This window comes from Solea senegalensis, linkage group LG1 (assembly GCF_019176455.1).
Source record: "Solea senegalensis isolate Sse05_10M linkage group LG1, IFAPA_SoseM_1, whole genome shotgun sequence".
NCBI classification, from domain to species: Eukaryota; Metazoa; Chordata; class Actinopteri; order Pleuronectiformes; family Soleidae; genus Solea; species Solea senegalensis.
Window position 1 is genome coordinate 7,203,463 of NC_058021.1, and position 21,296 is coordinate 7,224,758.

Sequence of the window (21,296 nt, forward strand, 5' to 3'; positions counted from 1 at the left end):
CGCAGCTTCGCAATTACACCGCGGAAAGGCGAAGGGAGAGAGAGAGAGAGCGAGAGAGAGAGAGAGGAAAATGATTAATCTGTCAAAGGCGAATTTGTGTTGGAGATGAGAGAGTGTTCTGACTTTCAGTCGAGCGTAACGAAGCCCGCACTCACGCGCAATTGATGCACAGGAATTTGATGCACCACCGCCGCCATCATAGCAGGTGGTGCTTGTATAATCGTCCAGGCTCTTGATGCTCGTCGCTGATCTGCGCGTCGTTTCAGCACCGGACAGCGACCGAGAGCGTCGGCCACTGAACACACCGAGGGAATCCTGAGGCGGGGTATGACAGCAACACAGTCCCTCAATCTGGGATTATGTCACACCGTGTTTGTACGTCCATTATATGTGTGTGTGTGTGTGTATGTGTGTATGTATATCTGCGCGCCTGCAGCGAGTGGAGCGCTGTTTTGCGTCCATTAAACTGTGGATTCATTAAATATGTTGCCTGACTGAGCCTTGATGAAGCAACCCGGAGCATTTGGAGCTCCGCTATCCAAATGCCCTTGAAACTACATACAGGCTCCGTGCTGAGATAGACCTCTCTCTCTCTCTCTCTATCTATATGTGTGTGTGTGTGTGTGTGTGTGTTTTGTGCAAGAGAGGGAGAGGGGGAGAGAAGAATGAGAGATGGGTGATGGTGGTGGCAACTGCGCAATTGTCTGTTGCTGTCTGTTGATATTTCTCTATTCTGCATCTCTCGCTCTCTCTCTCCCTCTCCTTCCACAGTCGCTCCGACCCTCGCTTGGCTCGGGGCAATGCGCGGCTAGATGACTTCACTACATCAACAAGCACCGCGGTATCCTGGACTAATATAGCAGCAGCACACACACACACACACACAAACACAGACCCTCCTCTCCTCTCCTCTCCTCCTCTCCTCCTATCTTCTCCCCTCCTCCTCCTCTCCACTCTTCTCTCTCCATTCGCTGATCCCGAGTCCCTCCGTCCAAAGGCACCATGGGAAACCGTGGCATGGAGGATCTGATCCCGCTGGTCAACAAGCTGCAGGATGCCTTCAGCTCCATCGGTCAGGCCTGCAACCTGGACCTGCCGCAGATCGCGGTGGTCGGCGGCCAGAGCGCAGGGAAGAGCTCGGTGCTGGAGAACTTTGTCGGCAGGTAAAATTGACTCCCCTCCCGGCTCAGAAATAGGATAATAATCCCTTCACCCGTTGACCTTGAGGGTGACATAAGAGGCCTATGTGTCAATCACTGTGCACAGAGTTCAAACTATGTCTGTCCCAGAAGCATTAAGTCACCACAACTGTTGTTGCTGTTGCTGCTGCTGCTGCAAACCACCATGTTCTGTGTATTTATATATGCTCACAGCACTGGACACTAACAATGGATGTGGTTTTTAGGTTAGAGCAGCACCTTTGGGGATTTCAGCCCAGTCAGCAGTCAGGCTTCTGCACAGTCCTACAAATCCACTGAGCATCCTTTCAAAGGCATTTATTTACTATTTATCATCTGTATTTATCTTTGTTGGAGAACACACACACACACATATCATTTTTATTATAATGCAGAAGCGTCAAAGTAACATAATGTTTACAGTATAACTGGCTTGACTCGGTTCAAACGACAGGTTTACAGCAGGTTCCTACTGCAGTGCATAGAACTAATACATAACTCGATACAGAATACTGTGTCACATGGATCACCATGTGACAGAGTCCTGCCTTGTGTTGTGTGTTGTAAGTCGGGGCAGTGAGTGTTGGTACTGAGTTATTGTGGATTTATATAAAACAGGAGGCCGATGTATGGATTATTTGTTGAGTTGTGTACAGTCCACGCAGAAGCCTTAGCTCCCACACCTGAAAAACACACATGAATGAGTGTAGTGTGCATGCCCTGAGTTTCATTTGACATCTAGGGACATTTACCATCATGTGTTTTGGTATCAAACAGAAGAAAACAAAGCCCACATCCACATTCATTCATTCATTTAAGGTCCTTTGTGTGATGTATTTAGGTGAGTTTATTGACAGGAAATGAATGTGGTACACATTATTGTGCTTGTATAAGTGTATAATCGCTTTTTAACAAATAAAAGATGACATCTGCAGCCTTGGAACAAGCCTTGCATTTTAGAGGCCATCATCTTGTGTCTGCCACACTTACAATACAAACGTAGAAGAATAATATCCTCTGCAAAGGTCGTCATAGTTTTCTGACATGTTTTTGGAAAGGAAGGAAGTCACTAAGCACTACTTAACCCGTGGAACAGCTGTACGTTGTTGTCCTGTAGAAGAATGAGCTTAATGCTTTCGTTAGTGTTGTTTTTATATCAAGTAAGCTTGGACTGACTGGTGGAAGTGTTGTTGTAAATTCAAGGTCTGGAAGAGAAATCTTTGAAAAGATGCTTGTTGCTGTTAAAATGGAAAGTTTAGGACGCCATGTTTTTGTTGGAGATTTGACCTCCACTGATACTCTATTACATGTCATTTATTCAAGTACATCAAACTCTAAATCTTGTGCCATTGCCTTGCATTTCCTGTGCAGCTCTGACACGTGTGCAACGCGCCAGATGGATGCACTGGTTTCGTCCTGTTCGTCCCTCATTGATATAAAAATTATTGCTGAGTCATGGTCCATCTGTCCTGCACTGGCTCAGCGCTGAATGGGACAAATAGTGGGCTGGTCTTTTTCTCTTTTTTTTTTAACTCATCCCACTTGAGGCCGTCCCAAAGGTCGATATGTCTTAATATGGTTTCTTTCTCTGAACAGACCTGTGGCACAGGAGGTAACACTGATGGATGTCTGAAGTAGACACACACAGACGCACTCACAGAGTCAGCGTGTGTGAAATGCTTGAGGAAATGAATGAAGTCATCCATTTTTGTTTGGGTTTTTTTTTAAAGGCGAGCATCCCCCTGTCAAAGACATCTCTCTTCATTTTGACTTGTTGTTGTTGATTGGGCTACTTTCTCCTACAGCAGCAGCTGCAGCTGGTGGAGGCTACAGAAGTTGATGCTGTGCTTTAAAATGGCCCCTATTCAGTCTTGTATAAAGTACCTTAAAGGCGAAACTTGAGTAAAAGTACAAGTATTTGACCAGAAAATGACTTTGGTAGAAGTTGAAGCATAATATTACTTAAGTAAAAGTCTTAAAGTATATGACCTTTACTCTACTGAACCATGGTAGCTCAGTGGTAGGGCGAATTGCCTTTCAAGTGGAAGGTTGTGGGTTCAGTTCCTGGCTCTGCTAGTCTACATGTGTCCTCGAGCAACACACTGAACCCCATGTTGAATGGCAAAATTCTAGTGTATAGCAGCTCATCAAGACAAGAAAAGCTCTGTATAAATACAGACCATTACCAACTCTTCTTCTTCTTCTAATTTTATTTGGTAGTAACGAGTAACAGAGATAGTTAGAGGAAATGTAGTGCGGTGAAAGTTGCTCGAAACATAAATAAACAAAGTAAAGAACAGATATGTGGCACTGAAGGTTAAAATGCTACTATAAGACATTTGCTCTACAGGAGTTCAAAGAAAAGAAAAAAAACACATCAACATCCAGGCTTTCACTTATTGATAAATGTTTATATTGGCCTTGGTTTGATATAAAGTGTTGTGGCGCTGTCTCTCCTCAGGGACTTTCTACCCCGTGGATCTGGTATTGTCACCCGCAGGCCTCTGGTTCTGCAGCTTATCAGTGCCACTGCAGGTTGGTGCTCACACATTTACACACCCACGCATGCTGGTATGCACAATCAAATGCAGCCGCCCCCTTGTTCTTTTTTAAACCTTCTTACTGTACATGGACAACAGCCGTAGCTTAATATCACTTATGCATTTTGACATTTCCATCCTCTCAGAATGGGCAGAATTTCTCCACTGCAAAGGGAAGAAGTTCACAGACTTCGACGAGGTTCGCCAGGAGATCGAGGGGGAAACGGACCGCATCACTGGAGCTAACAAAGGCATATCTCCCGTCCCCATCAACCTGCGGGTTTATTCCCCACATGGTGCGTAAGTAAGAACCCTGCTTTGTGTGAATGTTTCAAAAAAGCATGTCAGTGGAAACAAAGGATATGGTTACTGTGTTGATGTTCATTGTTTATTAGGATCACCATTAGCAGGTGTGGAGCATCAGATTATCTTCCCAGATTATTTACAAACAAAAAAGGCAAAGACATTAAAATGGACAAAGCAAAACTGAAATTAAATATTATATATCAAACATTTTTCTCCTAATTTCACTGTAGCTGTACGCTCACCTTCTTTTCAAAGCTGTCTTTTAGCCATCTGGATTCTTTAGGGATTCTAAAGGCTCCGTGTTATTAAGGCTCACTCTACAGATCTGTTTTACTGTAAAATTGAACGTTGCCCTTTGAATTCAAGGTGATTTTTAATTAATGGACAAATTAATTTGACGTTGTTCAGAATTAAATAGATGACATGAATTGTCTGAAACCGGCGTGTGCAGCTATTTGACATTTCTAAAAGGTGTTTTCATGGAAATGTTGAGCTACAGATGACTGCATAGAAATATTCAGCCGCACATCGCTTAAAATAATGGACGCTTAAATCTTCATAATTTAAAAATAAAAGGTTAGTATTTCTGTTCCAGGTTTGAGAACCACTCATGAGGCAGATTATATATGAAGAATATTCAATTAAAAGTGAGCTCTCTAGTTCCCTTGTGATTCCCATTCAAGTCTCCCTCAGTCCTTTCTGAGTTCTCATAGTTCTGGACAGGCTGAAATATATGTTAGATCAGTTTATTATTTCTCTTTTGTCCAAGCTCTCTCTCTCTCTCTCTCTCTCTCTCTCTTTTTAAAAAAAAACAAAAACAAAAAAAACAAACAATAGGTCACATAAACGTCACAGAAGTACAGGCAGTTCTTATACTGCATTTCTTTGCTCTGTGCAGTACTGAACCTGACTCTCATCGATCTACCGGGGATCACCAAGGTGCCAGTCGGAGACCAGCCCGTTGACATCGAGCAGCAGATCCGGGACATGATCATGCAATTCATCACCAGAGAGAGCTGCTTGATCCTCGCCGTCACGCCGGCGAACACTGACCTGGCCAATTCTGACGCTCTGAAACTGGCAAAAGACGTCGATCCCCAGGGTAAGGAGTCGATACTGGGAGTGATGTGTCCTGTTGGTGGGAATAGTAAAGAGGAGTAGACAAAAATAAAGAGAAAAGAGAAAAAGAGAAAAAAATCAGGGCTTGTGGTTTTTGGGCTGCAGCCAATAAGACACCAAATCTCTGTGAGCTGCAGGGATAGTGCTTAGTGTCTGACATTGTGCGCTGACCTCTCCGAACGTGGAAACAGAATTTCCCCACTGGGACTGAGAGAGCGTCACACTATTATTAGATACAAAGAGCCCAGAGAAGGAGGAAATAGAGGGTGGCAGCGTCATGAATCAAAAGATAAGTTAGGAAAGGAAAGATAAGATGAAAAAAAATTGGCAGTGGTTGAAGGAAACAGACCCGGAGAGTGAATTTAAGGATGAGGAGATTCTGAGAGTGGGATGATGGAGGGGGGGGATCTACTTAATTTAATGGCGGAACGTTTGACTTTAACAGCAGAAAGGAGGACATGAGAACAGCAGACAAGGACGAATTAGCCAGGACAACGTAACCTTGTGCTATAGGGAGGACAATGTGAATGATGTTGGAGGAAGGATGGAAAAGGCTGAAGATACTTAATACTAAAATGATGTGGCAGAAGCAGAATTAGATCGTAATCGAGACAGGGAAAGGCCCAAAAGTCAAATGTCAAGGTGTTTTAATACATTTTGGGAGTACTACATGGTTTCTGGGATTATAGTGGAATTATAGCGATGGTTTGTCTGCTAAATTCTAGTCTTGGCGACCACCCTTTCATATACAGGGCATTTATATCTCCCCCTTTTTTATATCACACATCATCAACAGTCCAGAACCCAACCAACCAGTTTACACTGAATTTACAATTCTTACAAAATGAAAAAAAAATAAAAATAAAATAGTGCTGTCAAGCGATTAAAATTGAGAGATTAATTATGATCTGTAATGAATTAATCTAACTAATCTGTTTTTTAATTTCACCTAAAATTGCAATAATAATTAACTTGATGTATTTTCATTTAAATTAAATACTGATATATAACAAAAAGTGGCCAAGTCATTTATTGTTTGAACAAACTTGAACAGATGCAGCCATTTAAATTCCGCTGTGTTCTTTTGTCAAACTCCAAATAATTAGAAAATACAATGAAATAAAACATCAGGTCCATATAGACCCTTTCATTGTATACAAACATTCTAAGCCGAGTAGCCTAGTTCCATTTCTACTTGTACTAACTTGTACTACTACTACTTTCTGTGACGTAGCACTCGAAAGGGTCTATAAAATAGCCTGTCGGTCACAGACTTGTTCTCCTCCAGTTAAGTTTAGCGAAGAGCTTGGCTATGGCTCGCTAAATTGCTAACGCGAGATTTGGCTGTACTCGTGCTTGGGTGCTTTGCATTGACGTGGTAGGCTAAAACTTAAAACTTAAGCAAACTCCTTCTTACACAGAAGACATATCACTTTACCTTTATTAATGTTGCTTGCATACAGAAACATTAAACAGTAAAGTTAGAGATTAAAAATGCGATTAACGCAATTAACAAAACATAACGCGTTAAATATGACTGTAACTTAATATGTCTGTAACTAAACGCAATTAACGCGATAATTTGACACCCCTAAAAAAAAAGGTCCGTTACATTCAAACCATTCTGAGTAGAGCTGCACACAGGAAGTGATTTATGTCAAGACAGACCGAGGTGAAAGCAACATCACACTAGTAAAGGAAGACAGGTGCAAACAGGTTGGAATATGACCGAAAACGATCCTTGTCCCCACCCACCCCTGCACTGCAGCTGTATCAGGTCTGTCAGGCCCTCAGTCAGGTCTGATAGTATTGCTCGACAGAGTCGGTTTTCAGATAAAGAACGCAGTAAGTACCTAACAGTGCCTCCAAAAAGCTTTTCACCGTGTCCTTCCTCACTTGTTGACTTTGTAGGAATGAGGACTATAGGAGTGATCACCAAACTGGATTTGATGGATGAAGGTACAGACGCCCGAGATGTGCTGGAAAACAAGCTGCTGCCGCTGCGAAGAGGTGTGTGTGTGTGTGTGAGTGTGTGTCATACTGTGGCGCTACGTCACCGGGTTATAGTCCTTTGTCTTTCTCTTACAACCTTTCGCTCCCTCTCCCTTGTTTTCTTCATCGCAGTAAATCCAGTAAATGTTTGTTCCTTCCCAGGTTATATCGGAGTGGTGAATCGCAGTCAGAAGGACATCGATGGGAGGAAAGACATCAAGGCGGCGTTGGATGCGGAGAGGAAGTTCTTTTTATCCCACCCGTCTTACAGACACATGGCTGATAAAATGGGTACCCCACGTCTGCAGAGAGTCCTCAACCAGGTGACCTTAGATTTATTCCCTCTGCTCTCCCACAGTGCACTTTACATAATTAATAAGAGAGCGGCCTACTTCTCTCTTTTGCTTCCATTTTACTGCACATCAGTGTGGGCGATACAAGACTGTCAGTAGGTGGAAATTGTAGTCGCTCTCTCGCGCTCAGCTTCTAATAATCTAACGCCGACTCTGCATTGTTGACGGTCTGAGTGATGACGCCGCCTTCTGCGTTTACAGGAAAATATAATCAAGGACGATACAGCAAAAATAATCCCACTACATTATTGATTGCCTTGTATAATTTGTTTCATTTTGCTGATTTTGTGGCTCCATAGGAACTGACCAACCACATCCGGGACACGCTGCCAGCTTTCCGCAGCAAGCTGCAATCCCAGCTGTTGGCTTTGGACAAGGAAGCTGAGGAATACCGGGGATACCGACCTGATGACCCGTCTCGCAAAACCAAGCAGCTGTTGCAGTCAGTGCCTTAGACACCGCCCCCCCCCCACCCCCACAACAAAATTTACATTCATTTTGGCCTTTACTTCCATCCTCCCAGTATTATTTACCCGATTGATTTCATTGTTGTTGTGTATCAGGATGGTGCAGCAATTCTCTGTGGACTTTGAGAAGAGGATTGAGGGTTCAGGGGACCAGGTGGACACAGTGGAACTGTCCGGTGGAGCCAAAATCAACCGCATCTTCCACGAGCGTTTCCCCTTTGAACTGGTCAAGGTGAACCGTTGTACATAACTTGGACAAAAAAGACAAAATAATTAGAGTGGACATTAGTCAATTACTCAGTGCACTCCGTATATATTTCCCAACATGACAATTTATGTAAATGCATAATTCAAATGTACCAGTTATCTACCGAAAACTCACCACGTCTTGTTTTAAAACTGATATATTTAACCTCCACTAAGGTTGCCAAGACTCCCAAATTCGCCAAAAGTGGTTATGACCTCACTTGTCTTGTGTCAAGAGTTAGACAAAAAATCCAACCATAAATAACTTACATAAATATTGTATCATGATGGCTGAATACGTTGCCAAATGTGCTCCATTGCTTTCTCCGCACTTTTTGAAACTCCTCATAAATGTCACAATGGACTTGAAATGACTTAGTGTTTCTTTAAACCCAGAGGAACAGATACAGCTTTTCACACTATTATTTGTTTCCACTCTTATAATCTCTCCGAGTGTATTTTGCTGTGCTCTCTGTCACGCAGTTTCTCATCTTTTACTGTGTTTCTCCCTCTCAGATGGAGTGTGATGAGAAGGAGATGCGGCGCGAGATCAGTTACGCTATCAAGAACATCCATGGTATCAGGTAGGAATTTGTCTGCAAGGCTAGAAAGTCCCACATGTGGCCTCTTCCTTTTAAAAGTGACCATTCGTCTCCTTTTTCCTTAACTGTCAAAAAAACCACATACAGTATTTGATTTATCAGCTCCACCACACTGAACTTTCTCTCTGTCATTAAAGAGAAAGAGATTTCCAAATGCTATGGTGAACATCACAGCAAAAAACTAAATAAAAATACAGAATCTGGTTAGTCAACAAACTAAATATACATGGTTTGGTTTGGATTGGAGTTTATGAATAAGGGAGGAGCATGTCCTCGATCCTGCCTTTTTTAAGAACTAGTCCTGTCTCTCTCTCTCTGTGTTTCTATATTGATTCAGCAGTGGTTAGCCAGGGGAACCAAAAAAATTGCCACCCAAGTTCAAGAGAGTAGCTGACATTTAAAGAAAACCACATTTTAGCCTGAAAACCCTCCAAAAACAACTGCAGGTCTATAATTGCCATTTTATCACATCAGTAAAAGCGCTGGTAATGGTTCATGTACTATGTCGACCACGTCGCAGAACCAAAAACACACATCAAAAGCGGGGGGGGTATTTTTGGAACAACAGCCAAAAGGCTATTTGCTTGAACAGCAAATAACATGTGAGTGCTGCTTTTTGTTTTTTTTTGTTTTGTTTTAATTATCTCTTCTCTTCTCGTGGTGGAATTCAGGACTGGACTTTTCACCCCCGACATGGCATTTGAGGCCATCGTGAAGAAGCAGATCATTAAGCTGAAGGAGCCCTGCATCAAGTGTGTGGACATGGTCATCCAAGAGCTGATTAACACTGTGCGCCAGTGCTCCAACAAGGTGGGTCATGTGGTCTGTGGTAATGGGGACGTTTTGAAGGGAAGGAGGACGAAGAGGAGATCAAATGTGGGGGCTGTAATAGATGAATTAATGGGGGGAATTAAAGTTTCAACTATTAAAGAACTGTTTTCTGTTTCATTCTGAATTAGATTTTTTTTGTGTTTTTCACATTTTTGAATGGGTCACACGGTGGTGTAGTGGTTAGCACTCTCGCCTTGCAGCGAGAAGACCCGGGTTCGAGTCCCGGTTGGAACAAGGGCCTTTCTGCATGGAGTTTGCATGTTCTCCCCGTGTGTGCGTGGGTTCTCTCCGAGTTCTCCGGCTTCCTCCCACAGTCCAAAAACATGCAATGTGGAGATTAGGTAAATTGGACACTCTAAATTGACCATAGGAGTGAGCGTGAGAGTGAATGGTTGTTTGTCTCTATCTGTGTGGCCCTGCGATGGACTGGCGAACTGTCCAGGGTGTACCCCGCCTATCGCCCGATGTAACTGAGATTGGCACAGCACCCCCCGCGACCCTCTGGTTGAGGATAAAGCGGTAGATGATGACTGACTGACATTTTTGAATGTGTTTTCAGCTGGACTGTTTTCCAAGGCTGCGAGAGGAAACCGAGAGAATCGTTACCTCTCATATCCGAGACAGAGAGAGCCGGGCCAAGGACCAGGTAACACTCCATTTGTTTATTACTACCTCTGCCAAGGAGGTTGTTTTTCTGGCTACGTTGATCTGTTTTGCTGCTTGTTTGAGCCGACATACCTCACACACCAAAGGATGAAGGGTTCCTGGGGATGCAGGTTATGGCCTAAGAAAGAAATGTTTATGTCTTGGTGGAGACATGGACACTGATCCAGTTCCACAATATTGTTGAACATGTGCGATCTCTAGGGATACATGCATACAAGCAAACTATTGCAAATGTATCCAAATAAGGTGTATGTACAATATAGGCTACACATTTAAAGTATTCATTTGATATTTGTAAAAAGCTTCTGAGACAATAGCTGATGCTGGCTTGGCAGTGATTTAGAGGCTGCACGGTGATGTGTGGTTAGCATTGTTGCCACACAGCAAGAAGGTGCTGGGTTCGTTTCCCGGTCAGGTCGCAGTGGCTCTGATCAGTCCTCCATCTGACCTCGCAATTTTGCTAAATGCACATAAAATAAATGCGTCTATAGCACTGGCTACTTCTTTGAGCTCTGTGCACAAGTTATGGATCAGATATTGGACAGATAAAAATGTCAAATCTGATACAATCAAAAAATCCTATACTGTATATCGCATGCTTCACTGTGTACAGACTATAATCATTCTTCAGGAAAAGCATTTTAGCTGAGTCATGTTTATTTCTTCATTTTGGGAGAACAATATTTGTTACACAGTTAGAGAATTATATCTTTTAAATGACAAATATGTGGTTCATAAATGATCTAAAATGACTGTATCAGACCAATATCAGTATCGGTAGATACTCGAGTTTAAAAAAGATGCTATCATCCCATCCCATTGTGCAGGTATTTGCTGTGCAACAGTGCCTTTAAAGGTCACCAATGAAGATTTTATTTCTTAACTGATTAACGACATACAACGTGTAAAAATGCTTTTACACACTGGTTTTATATGCTGGACCGAGGTAAGGTCGCAGTGAATAATCTCAACCTCAAGTTAACGAACAGAGATTAACCCTGTCATCGTCATCTGCGGGTACAAAAGTGCAAAAGTGTACGTGATTTTCCTGATTTTCGATGGCATCACATGTATCGTCATACAGGATGTGTGTGTCGTTTCAGATCCTGCTGTTAATCGATGTCCAGCTTTCATACGTCAACACGAACCATGAGGACTTCATCGGCTTTGCTAAGTAAAGCCTTTCATCTATTAAGATTGAACATTTTATTGTTGAACATGTCAGGGCGAGTAGAGAGAGGAGGTTTTGAGAGACTTTCTTCAAACACCCCTTCCTCTGCTAACCTCGTCATACTCCCATCTCTCCTTTGTTGACAGTGCGCAGCAGAGGAGCAGTCAGACAAATAAGAGCCAGAGTTCGGCAGGAAATCAGGTGAACGTTTTTTTCACGTCTTGTGTGTCACGCACAAATAGTATAGCACAAGGTCAGAGGAGCTGCACAGCCACACAGCAACAGGGTGGCTGCTGCAGAGGACTCTTTTCTACATTTGAGTTTGTCTGTCGCATTGCACATTGTATGTTTATAGTCGCTCTTTTTTTAATTTCAGATTTGACTGTTGTTAATTTCAATTTCAACCATGCATGCTCTATCAGCATGCACCTGTTGTGTACAGTGGCTTGTTTGCTTTGTTGATTTTATGATTTTACCGTTTTTAAAAAGATCACTTTTGGTTTCATCGCTGGGTGTTGTTGTTGAGACGTTTCCCTTTGTTTGAACCCCTCCTGTGTCATCAAGGTGCCACTTTGCATTTCATCCCCATTCCTTAGTGAGAATCCCAGCTGCCCTCTTATGGGTGTTTGTTGGTGAGTATTGCTCATTGTGGGTTCTGGTTTTGCAATGTCATTTTGTGCCTGCAGTAACACTTCTGCCCATTGTGTGGTGCTCTCCAGCACCGCTGTGTGACGAGCTGGTCATTTTCTTGCTTTCCCACTATGACAGATCAAGAATGACAAATTGGGTGTGTAGGCAACTGCTGGGCAGCGACATTTTCCTCCAGAAAAGCATTAGAATCCTTTTTTTTAAGTTGTGTAGGGTGTCTAAAACTCCCACATTCCTTCCCGTTGCAGGCCTCTTCTCCTCCTGCATCAGGCCTGATTGTAAGATTTTACCCTCTAAACGTTTATACTCTCTAACACCCATTCCACCCACCAAGGCCTGCTTACTACAAGGGGTTGCCAAGAAGACAAATTCAAATGAAACATTTCCCTGGTTTGGCAGCTAAACTGTCTCATTATCTTTAAAACCAATGCAGTTAAAAGTATAAATTCCTTTTAATACCCTGTCACGGATCCATCGACAAAGAAAAATAATCATTTGTGCTCATGACAGAAAGGCTCTGTAATGATTTGGGTAACCTCCTTAGTGAGTCTTAGGCGGTGCGAGACTGACAGTAATCTAACCTAATAATCACTTGGCACTGTGCCCACAGGCCTGTGGGATTAATACACCTAACACAGAAGACACACACACACACATGCTTATGTTTGTGTGCACTTGAAGCACTTAACACGATGGTCACTTAACAAGCTAACGCCGGTTTCTGCATGAGACACCGTGAACACGCTCGCCGACCGTCGCTCGGTGACGCACAGTCACATGCTCGGCTGTGAGTGACTCACACAGACACAGTGACACACACCTAACCTGACCTTCACACCCATTTCTTTTTTAATCACGACTCATGCGATGATGATCTGCACAGTTCATTTTGGGACAGTTTTACCTACAGATTTATTGTTTTAGAGGTGGGTGAGCCTTTACTTTAATTTACAGGCTATTTACAGGTAAAGACCTTATTCTTTTCTGGTGTGGTTTGTCCTTTTTCTTTCTTTTTTCTGTCATTTCTGTCAGCCCTCTCTGACTCTCTGGCCTTCTCTTACCTTTAGGTCATACGTAAAGGCTGGTTGACGATCAACAACATCAGCATCATGAAGGGAGGAGCCAAGGAGTACTGGTTTGTGCTGACTGCTGAGACCCTCTCCTGGTTCAAGGATGATGAAGTGAGTCCATTTATGTTTATAATTTAGGTAAAGAATGCATAATCAAATGTTTATGTGCAATGTGAAAGAGGTTTGCCTTTCAGCAGGACCCTGGGTTTTTTTAAATATCTTTGTTTCTTGTTTATTTCTTTAGTCTTCTAATTAATAACGGCAGCAACACAGATTTCATTGTTGATTTCTTTTATTTATTCTGGTACAGACCAACAACAGCACACACACTGCTTTTGCAGGTCTTTCTCCGCTCATGTGTCGTGGGACGCAGCGTCTGTCCCGCACTGCTGGTGTGTTTTCGGTGGGCTGACGCCTATCTGCCTGTCTGTGCCTGCTGTACAGGTTGGAGGATATTCTGCACAGCAAGTGTAGATAGGCAGACACACTGCCGCTCAGTCAGCTGGTTGGTGCTGTTCGCTGCAACGGGCATTCTGAAACTCAGAGGGAAATACATGGAGGAGAGAGAATGTTTTAGGATAACAAACAGAAAGAAAAGGATTGGTTTTGATTATCAAATAGATTTCAATGTATGGTTGCATTTAGGTCAGTTGAAAGCCAGCTTACAGTCTGCGCTGAATAGTGCATCATCATCTCCATGATGGAACGGTTTACTGTAATTACTATACATGACGAGTGTGTCCGTGGTTCTGTCATTTCCATTCATCTTTCCTTTTGTCATGCAGTTTCTCGTCTTCTCCTCCTCTTTCTCCCCCCCCCACCTAATTCCCGTTGGGAGTTTAAACATTTGCTTCTTCTTAGTAAATTTGGAACGCTCCCAATCCCGACCAAATGTTCACTCACAGACACCCAAAATATATGAAAGCACACTCAGTCCTCACATAGCACATGGGCCGCAAAGCGCCGGGCCTACAGATTGTCATTTGATACCTTAGTGTGGTAATGTAGGAAATTATAGACTCCGCGAGGCTTTGCCTTGTATATTTCTGTTTTACACTCCGTGAACTTTCTAGTCACACACTCATGCACATGCACACACGCTGCTGCACATGCACATTCGCACACCCTCCTCCCTCTCTTGGTGTGGTTAGCAGTTACTTTGGAACGGCTCACATTCTTGGCAGCTAAATCACAAGTTTTTAAATCCAAACATTGGCCTCCAGTGTTTCGGGTGGCAAAATACCCCTCTATTAAATATCAGTATACCCCCAATCCCCACCATTCAATCTGCCTTTCCAACCTCTAACTTCATCACCAGATAAACCTGCATGGCATGAGGTCACTGTTTAGATGTGTAATGTCCCACATGCAGTGGTGCAAATAGTTTAATGTCCTCTCAGTTTCCGTTACCACAAACCAACAACACAAGAACTGATAGATAGATGAATTGTCACTCATTGACATGTTCAAATGTAACGCATGATACTTCCACATCACTTCTTTGTTTCCCTGGACTTCCCTGGTGTTTGTTTGTTTCCTTCCATCTTTATGCAGTTATTTTACACCACAGCAATTTTGTAAACATCAGTGTCCTCTGCCCTAAGGCTTCCAAGTCCTTCTTGGCCACCCACTGAAATAACTTCACTGGAGGTGTCTGACTGCATTTTCAAACTCTGTTTGATTGATTGGCCCTTGGTTCTTTTGGCCCGTGTTTGATGCATTGCAGCCACATTCGCTCCTCCCCCCTTCCCGTGGACCACATCTTCATCAGAGCACCAGGCTAGCAGCCTGCACACTCACTCATTCATGCCATAAATTATGTGAGCTCGCTATTTGGTGAGTTTTTGCCTAAATCTTTTACCATCCCGGCTCCAAATTAAAATCTCCAGGCGGTGGTTTTTCACAGCAACATGTCAAATCGGCAGTTAGTGTTGAATAGGTGTGATACATGTTTATTACAAAAAGAAGTTAAAAGGACGTAGTGAGGGTTAGAATGTACTTAGGATAAAAATACACATAAATACAGATGAAATACAGATTTAAAAAGCAGCGGGCGAGCAGGAAGAAACAGACAATACATCTTGGAGACCTGAAATGCCAACAGAGAGACAGAGAGAGAGACATAGAGAGACAGGCTGACAGAAGAGGGTCCATGCCCAGTCTAACCAATGTGCAGACTACTGTACACCAGTATGACAATGAACAGGTAGTCTGAACACTGGGTGGACGGAGCCGGAGTTAAGAATCAGGCCTTGTGTGCTGTTTTCTGCCATTCCAGATGCTCGCGCCTCTGTCGTCTGTGCCCTCCCTTCGCACCTCTCCATTTTGGCACCAAGGAAAATCGAAAAACCCCTCGAAATTTTTGCGAATCGCCTCATCCGTGTCTGCTGGTTTCCCCATCTTATTGGTGCACCTTTCTTGGCTTGTTTATTTGTTTTGGTAGATGTTGGAGCTCTGGGTCCCCTCGCGGTCCATTTTGGTCATGCCGGCCATGAAGAGTATCCAGCCTTGACGTGGCATATTCGCTCAGACGACTGGGACAGACTGGCTGCACGTTCAGGGAGGGGATATTACAAAAAAGAGGGAAAGAGAGAGAGATGGAGGGGGTAGTGAGTGAGTGAGGAAGGCAGAAGAAGAGAGAGGAAGAAGGAGGGGACCTGTGTGACCATATATGGGCTGCAGTGACCCCTTGGGGAATACATACAACATTGAAGGGTGTGCAGAAGTGTTGTTGTCTTGTCTTCTTCTTCTTCTTCTCCCTCATCTGCTTTTATTTCTTATCTGCAACTATATACCCCCACTTTCAAGACCATCACCCACGATGTGGGCTTTCTCCAGCAAATCTGTTGCAAATCCACTTTTGCGTTACTATTTCTTGGTCCCTCCTCCTCCTCCTCCTCCACCCGTCGTCTCTTTAACTTCTCCCTCCTTCCCTGGTTCTCTGTGTGCTGCTAAGCACTACCAGATGTTGAGTTTTAACGCCAGGCTGTCATTTAATCTCTCTCTCTCACTCCCCCCCCCCTTCAAAAAAATCAGGCAGGAAGTGGGCCCCTCTGGAATGGAAAGAAAAAATATTGAAAAAATATAGAGGGGGAGGGATAAAAGAAAAATGAAAGAGATAGTTAAGAAAGATGCAGGCTAGAATGGACTGTAAGACAGAGTTTCTTGAAGCTGAGCATCCGTCGCAGACCCTCGTTGAATCTGTCAGAGCCTGAACTTAAGATGATAAAGATTGTATTTGAGCGGTGCATCATTTCGACCCCCAGTGCTTTCATTTATCTGGCCTTTCCCTGTCGTTACAACATCCAGAGCGTTTCCTCGGCTTTAAGCTTCCAGCTCTCCCGGCAAAACACACACCATCAAGACTGTGTCTTGACCCACACTGTAATGACTTCCACATGTGCTTTCCTTCTCCCTTTTTCTTCCTCTGTTTCTCTCTCCCCCCACCCATGTCCCCCCACTCCCACTCCCATTTCTCCCCCATTCCTCCTCCCTCCTGTCACCCCCCTACTCTGCTTACCCTCTCTCTCTCTCTCTCTCCCTCTCTCTAAAATCCTGATTTCACCTTTCTCCTGCCGACACTGCAAGACAAAACAATAAATGATGAGAACTGTATAAGTCATGTGAGGGCTCACAATCCATATCTTCTGGTTCCCCCCCCCCCTTTTCCTAGGAGAAGGAAAAGAAATACATGCTCCCCCTGGACAACCTGAAGGTCCGCGATGTGGAGAAGAGCTTCATGTCCAGCAAGCACATATTCTGCATTTTCAACACGGAGTCGAGGTCAGCTGCAGGGCCCTAAACTTTTTCAATGCGCGTTTGTAATCGTTAAATGTGAAACTCATGTGGCTGCAAATAAAACAAAACTTTTACTTCAGTAATAGAATTAGGGGGTTCGAGGTCTGCGTGCATGAGCAGTTCTGGCTGAAAGGTTTCATATGCTACGCAAGAATGTTGGCCAGAACGAACTGGAAGCATTTCCTACAGATCTGTAGCTTAGTTTGTGAAGTTAACGGCAAAATGTGATTTCAAACACCAGACACCGTAAAGTGAATTACTGCATTGCGTCATTAACAAACGGAGTTTCTCGAATAACAAAATATCTCACGTGGAAGGAATTACTGACCCCCGTTCTTTCTTCCAGATATGAGAGTTTATTTCTTTTGTTGAACAACTGTGTTTGATATGGACCTCGTCACATTGTTGCACATGTCATGCTCTATCATGGCCTCCACTTAAGTTCGCCTGTGTCATGATTTGTAGGAATGTGTACAAGGACAATCGCACCCTGGAGTTGGCCTGTGACTCTCAGGATGATGTGGACAGCTGGAAATCTTCTCTCCTTCGGGCTGGAGTCTATCCTGAGAAGATTGCCACGGTTAGTGGATTTCCGGAGTCCAGAAATGACAATCTTTTACAATCACAAGGAAATCACAAGTCATCTAGTTTTTCTGATAAATTCATGTCTTCGATATTTTATAAAACAAGGCCAAAAAACACAGTTTAACATTTAAATCTCCCTTTATTCAAATAAAATTCTTACACCCATGAATCCAAGAACCCGCATTGATTTTGCCTTGATTTTATCGTTCCTTGTAGAATGAAAGTATTTCTCTTTTCTGCCGTCACAGGTTGAGAGTGAGACCACCACCACTTCAGATAACTTCTCCATGGATCCACAACTTGAACGTAAAGTGGAAACCATTCGTAACCTGGTGGACTCCTACATGGCTATTGTCAACAAGTGCATCCGGGACCTCATGCCCAAGACCATTATGCATCTCATGATCAACAATGTAAGAACATGTTACAGCAGATTTCAGACAACTTTGCTTGTTTTTGATTTTCTTCAAGTTAGGGTACTTCATCTATATGAATGAGAGTATAATGGTATGAGAATGCTTTTTACAATTATGAGTCATCATCCCGCACTTCTACTTCATGCCACTAGGTGAAGGAGTTTATCAATGCAGAGCTATTGGCCCAGCTGTACTCTGCAGGTGACCAAAATGCCCTGATGGACGAGTCCCAGGAGCAGGCCCAGAGGAGGGATGAGGTGTTGAGGACCCACCAAGCTCTGAAGGAGGCGTTGGCCATCATTGGTGACATCTCCACCTCCACTATCACTGTTCCCGTGCCTCCGCCTGTTGACACATCTTGGGTGGCAGGATCCACCGGTGGTCGCAGGTAAAGTGTTTAAGAATAACTTACTATTGTAACTATTTAAGTGGCCGACCTTCAAATTATGTCTCCAAGATCATTCTGATGGTCTGCATCGGCTGGTGCTATGGTTTCAGGTCGGCACCATAATGCCGGACACTATGAATTAAAGCAACACAATGTAATATTTTGACCTACAAATAATACTTCCAAGAAGGACCTATTTGTTTTCAAGCCACTTGCAGCCATTGCTTCGTCATCATCATCATCATCATCACTTTACTAGCGCCTGAATCACTTCCTGTGTGAAATCATTTGACAATGGTTTGAATGTAAGACATTGGTTTGTATTCACACACAACACTTTTAAACATTATTTTTGCACTATATCTTGTTACCTTCACAGGTCTCCTCCACCCAGTCCCACTGCCCCTAGGAGGATGTCTTCAGGCCAGCGCCCGGCTCCCCGAGGGGCCCCACCACCACCAAATCGCCCAGGACCACTTGGGCCGTTCAATAACACTGCTGACAGCCCACAGGCTCCCAGCCGTCCAAACAGGGCCCCTCCTAGCATCCCCAGGTAAATACAGCCCTGACATGCCTGACATGTGACATAGACATCACCTGCAACCAAGCACCTATTGGATGATACCATCTGTCAATCAATAGGAACATCATTTACAAAACAGAAATCGTGTTCTGTTGAAGGAGACCAGAATCCAACGATTGAGACCTTTAACCTAGTACAAATCATTGTAGTAGACTAATTTCTCCGTAGTCTATAGAGTCTTGATCAGGGGCCTCAAAGTGGTCTGGTCAGTCTGGTTTGTTTTGATGTGGAATAATGTATTTGTTGTGCAAAATACTCTTCTCCAATTTCTAATTCCAATTTTTACTTTCACAGCCGGCGGCCTCCTCCTTCTCCCACACGACAAGCCCCGCCATAATCATCCAAAGAGGATTCCTCACCTTCCCTCTCTCCCTCCCTCCTTTATTCACTCCATCCCTACTCTCTTAGCCATGGCTCTGCTGACCTTGTTGTCTTCTTAGTGCAGACACTGAAGTCTTTGACCCCTTTTGACCCTCAATTTCCTGCCAGGTGAAGATGTCCATATATCTATGTACAGTATGGTACTTGTCTTGTGGTGTATGTATCTGTGCGCTTGTTGCTCGCTTGTGGTCCAGGTTTGCTTCGCAGATCCACTACCCATCAGTCCCTGGGACCGCTTCACCCCCACAGACCCCCTCAGCACCTCCTCCTCCACCACCACCACCACTTGCTGCTTCTACATAAAAAACGCTCAGCAGTCGTACTGCCCTACTCATTCCAAAATGCAGCATGGCACATAAGCTGCTTTTTTGCATGGGAGTGTGTGTGGATTTAGAGTGTGTGTGTGTGTGTGTGTGTGTGTGTGTGTGTGTATTCAGGGAGGGACTAATTTGCCTATATGTAGGCTGAATTTCATTTAGTATTGTATTTATTTATTGTATAATAACCCCGCCCCCTACACACACACATTAGGTGTTAATTGGTGTGTGTGTATGTGCGTGTTTGAGTGTGAGTAATGTTGTGTCCGTGTGTCAGAGTGTGCGAGGACACGTGTGTGCATGTGCCGTCTGTCTGCACGTTTGTTGGCGTTTCACTTATATTTGTTTTCATGTTCAAAGCTGTTAACGATGAATCATAAAAACCCCCGGGGGTAAATTTAATGTTGGACTTTTGTGAGTTGTTCCTGTGTTGTAGTAGCAGCCATACACACTTAGCAAGGCTGAGGAGCCCCTTTAGTATTCTCTATATGGAAACATTAGCCACAATAACACATCATTTAACCTCGTCATAGGTGTCCACCTGTGTTGTATCAGTGGTCAACTTAAAAACCCATGCAGCCTTATGCTCCGATCTGGATGCTGACTGCTGAGATGGAACTTGCCACTTTAAAAAGACACACACACACACACACACACACGCTTATGACTTAATGTGGCAAAACACCAAACACTATCCACAGATGAACATGCGTTATATGTTTCCATTTAGCCTTTCTCAGGTCTGAAACACACTCAACTCCATGTCCATCACAAACTACCAGTCTTTCTCTTTCCTCGACTCTTCTCATTTCCCTCCACCAAAAGCCAGACAGTCAGTCAGCATATGCATCAGAGCGTAAGGTGGTGTCATCATTGTTCAAGTGCTTCTCTGTCAGGTTGTTATTGTGTACGTGGGCCCAAACCGTGTTCTGATGTATATAGACGATAAGGAGATACTGTACCTGTGGACTATAAAGACCTAATCAAAGATCCTAGCGCTTTAATCGTTCTCCGTCTCTATTCACTCAATGCTCTCTTCTCTCTTTAGACTGCCTTACTGGCATGAATTACAATTCTGTATTGCCAAAGCTAAATGTAGAAAGAGAATTGTGAATTTGAAGAAAATAATGCTTAAGACTAACAATGACATGGTTCCAGGTGTAATAAGATGGTATTATTTAGCAGAGGGCATCAGGTTTAACTGGGGAATTGCATCAGTTGTTATTTTATGTGTCTCTGTATCACTCCCCAATAAACTTCTTCCTCATAATGTCATATTTTGTGCAAAGCATTTCTTCTTGGTTAAAGCTCCTTGAGTCATAATAGTCCTGGACAAATGTCAACTGTCAAATCCTGTGATAGCCTAATTTGCTAATTCTACTGTGTGTGGTATTATTGCTGCTTTTAGCAGCTTATTATTAAACACCACAGATGAGATATTGAATCCAAACACTGTCTATATCCATGATGATAATGCAATATTTATTCAGAATAAATAAAGGGGTTTTTTTTAGCCTGTAGATGGCACTAAATATTTCATGTTCATGAATTCTGGGTTGCATGATTCTGTATTACAGGCACAATCTGAACCATCAGGCATCAGTACTGCTATCTATCTGTCATTTTGACATATTTTTAA

At 43.4% G+C, this 21,296-nt stretch overlaps 1 protein-coding gene across 3 annotated transcripts; it reads left to right on the plus strand.

Moving 5' to 3' along the window:
• The first annotated feature begins 37 nt into the window (after positions 1-37).
• On the plus strand, positions 38-20,932 carry dnm3b (dynamin 3b). Of its 3 annotated transcripts, XM_044027238.1 has the most exons (21): positions 52-325; positions 772-1,163; positions 3,640-3,713; positions 3,865-4,014; positions 4,923-5,126; positions 7,055-7,153; positions 7,298-7,458; positions 7,788-7,930; positions 8,052-8,187; positions 8,718-8,785; positions 9,475-9,613; positions 10,194-10,280; positions 11,404-11,474; positions 11,618-11,672; positions 13,187-13,300; positions 16,863-16,972; positions 17,453-17,567; positions 17,821-17,985; positions 18,141-18,376; positions 18,756-18,929; positions 19,254-20,932. In XM_044027238.1, the coding sequence occupies exons 2-21, from the start codon at positions 1,003-1,005 to the stop codon at positions 19,294-19,296; spliced, it is 2,505 nt and encodes an 834-aa protein (XP_043883173.1). In that variant the 5' UTR covers positions 52-325; positions 772-1,002; the 3' UTR covers positions 19,297-20,932. The 3 variants fall into 3 exon arrangements, with proteins under 3 accessions (XP_043883175.1, XP_043883173.1, XP_043883174.1); XM_044027239.1 differs by lacking the exon at positions 52-325 and having other exon boundaries at positions 913-1,163; positions 3,865-4,018; XM_044027240.1 differs by lacking the exons at positions 16,863-16,972; positions 17,453-17,567; positions 17,821-17,985; ... (1 more) ...; positions 18,756-18,929; positions 19,254-20,932 and adding an exon at positions 15,633-15,902 and having other exon boundaries at positions 38-325.
• Positions 20,933-21,296: the final 364 nt, after the last annotated feature.